The sequence below is a fragment of the Limulus polyphemus genome, unplaced genomic scaffold, assembly GCF_000517525.1.
Source record: "Limulus polyphemus unplaced genomic scaffold, Limulus_polyphemus-2.1.2 Scaffold2800, whole genome shotgun sequence".
Taxonomy (NCBI): domain Eukaryota; kingdom Metazoa; phylum Arthropoda; class Merostomata; order Xiphosura; family Limulidae; genus Limulus; species Limulus polyphemus.
Window position 1 is genome coordinate 151,474 of NW_013668410.1, and position 2,316 is coordinate 153,789.

The 2,316-nt window shown below is 36.8% G+C and overlaps 1 protein-coding gene across 1 annotated transcript in view; it reads right to left on the reverse strand.

The window, feature by feature from the left end:
• Positions 1-738: 738 nt before the first annotated feature.
• The window catches only part of LOC106467929 (zinc metalloproteinase nas-14-like), a gene marked incomplete at its 5' end in the record, with an annotated part of 10,787 nt that continues 9,209 nt past the window's right edge, over positions 739-2,316 (reverse strand). Inside the window, one exon of the mRNA XM_022396155.1 lies at positions 739-1,378. Coding sequence (XP_022251863.1) covers positions 1,254-1,378 — 125 coding nt within the window. The remainder of the gene's footprint in view (positions 1,379-2,316) is intronic.

Consider the following 2,316-nt stretch of genomic DNA (forward strand, 5'->3'; position numbering starts at 1 on the left):
CCAACCTTACAACGGTGTTACGTTCATTTTTCAAAACGAATATATCTCTACTTTAATCAAATTGTAACCAACTAAATTATTCATGTTAGTTATCATTTGTAACTACTTAATTCTAAGCCTTATCATCTTTCAAGATAATATCTAACCATTGCATAAATAGTATATACAGATAATAAATCACTTGGTTACGATCTTTATAAATATATACAATCACTTATTTTATTCGACCGTTAAGTGATTATTTTTATTTTTAAAGATGGTTTGTTTTATAAAGCTGAAACAAGTACATAATACAATACACAGTACACCAAATGCGAAAGGCATTCTTTCTGCAGTTTGTTTTAGTTTCTTACAACAGGTTACTTCCTAATGGAATTTAAACATTTAGTCGTGGTGCAAAAGAATTAAGTCCCTACCAAGACAAACTTCTTTAGATATGCTGAGTCTAGATATGTCTTAAATTAAATACACTGGCCCGTCTTCCTGCTAAGAATGTCAGTTGTGGACTATTGGTTAACGTACTGGGCTGCGGTACAGAATGTCCAAGCCTCGAGCTAGCAATGTTTCTGTGTGCCTTGTCTGCTTGCTAGCTTCTATGTAGTCGATGTTTCTATGGGCCTTGTCTGCTTGGTAGATTCTGTGTAGTCGATGTTTCTATGGGCCTGGTCTGCTTGCTAAATTCCACGTAGTCGATGTTTCTAATTTTATTGGAATAGAGACATTGAGTCTATAGTCTGTATTAGAAAGATAAATGTAGTAATTTTTCACCAGAATTACTTGAGTTTCACACTGTGCGGTAAAATGAACGACAGACTTCCCGACACCAGTCTTTCATTCCATAAGGCTGGCAAAGTGGGTGTTGTGTCTTTTTGTCAAGCTAGGTGCAAAATTGTTAACACATTTGACAGACTTTCCGACAGAATTCTTCCATATAGCTGTAAAAGTGGGTGCAGTGTAGTTGCCAAGTCGTTAACACAGTTGACAGACTTTCCGACAGTATTCTTCCATATAGCTGTAAAAGTGGGTGCAGTGTAGTTGCCAAGTCGTTAACACAGTTGACAGACTTTCCGACAGTATTCTTCCATATAGCTGTAAAAGTGGGTGCAGTGTAGTTGCCAAGCCGTTAACACAGTTGACAGACTTTCCGACAGAATTCTTCCATATAGCTGTAAAAGTGGGTGCAAACCGTTAACACAGTTGACAGGCTTTCCGACAGTATTCTTCCATATAGCTGTAAAAGTGGGTGCAAACCGTTAACACAGTTGACAGGCTTTCCGACAGAATTCTTCCATATAGCTGGCAAAGTGGGTGCAGTGTCCTTTTTTTGCCCACGTTTCGCATTTCGTATTTTGGTTTCTACAGATACTTACTAGGCTTCCTGTCATTTGAAAAACAAAATAAAAATGGATTTCAGATTCTCAAATAAGCAGCTAGAATTTTACGACACGTTACAAATACATACTTCACAGCCTAAAAAACTAAAGTTTACGTTTTACAACACGTTCAAACATATAATTCACAATCTAAAAATGTAGGTTTAAATGGTTTTACATGAAATGGCTGCGTTGGATCAGCACTCTAGTTAAAGTGTTTACAGTGCTGATCCACAGTATCACACTATCTTCTAGTTAAAGAGTTTACAAGATAGTGTGATACTGTGGATCAGCACTATACACACTTTAATAAGAAGGTAGTGTAATACTGTGGATCAGCACTGTAAATACTTTAATAGCGGGGTAGTGTAATACTGTGGATCAGCACTGTACACACTTTAATAGCGAGATAGTGTAATACTGTGGATCAGCACTGTAAACACTTTAACTAGAAGATAGTGTACTACTGTGGATCAGCACTGTAAACACTTTAATAAGAAGGTAGTGTAATACTGTGGATCAGCACTGTAAACACTTTAATAAGAAGATAGTGTGATACTGTGGATCAGCACTATACACACTTTAATAAGAAGGTAGTGTAATACTGTGGATCAGCACTGTAAATACTTTAATATCGGGGTAGTGTAATACTGTGGATCAGCACTGTACACACTTTAATAGCGGATAGTGTGATACTGTGGATCAGCACTATACACACTTTAATAAGAAGGTAGTGTAATACTGTGGATCAGCACTGTAAATACTTTAATATCGGGGTAGTGTAATACTGTGGATCAGCACTGTACACACTTTAACTAGAAGATAGTGTGATACTGTGGATCAGCACTATACACACTTTAATAAGAAGGTAGTGTAATACTGTGGATCAGCACTGTAAATACTTTAATATCGGGGTAGTGTAATACTGTGGATCAGCACTGTA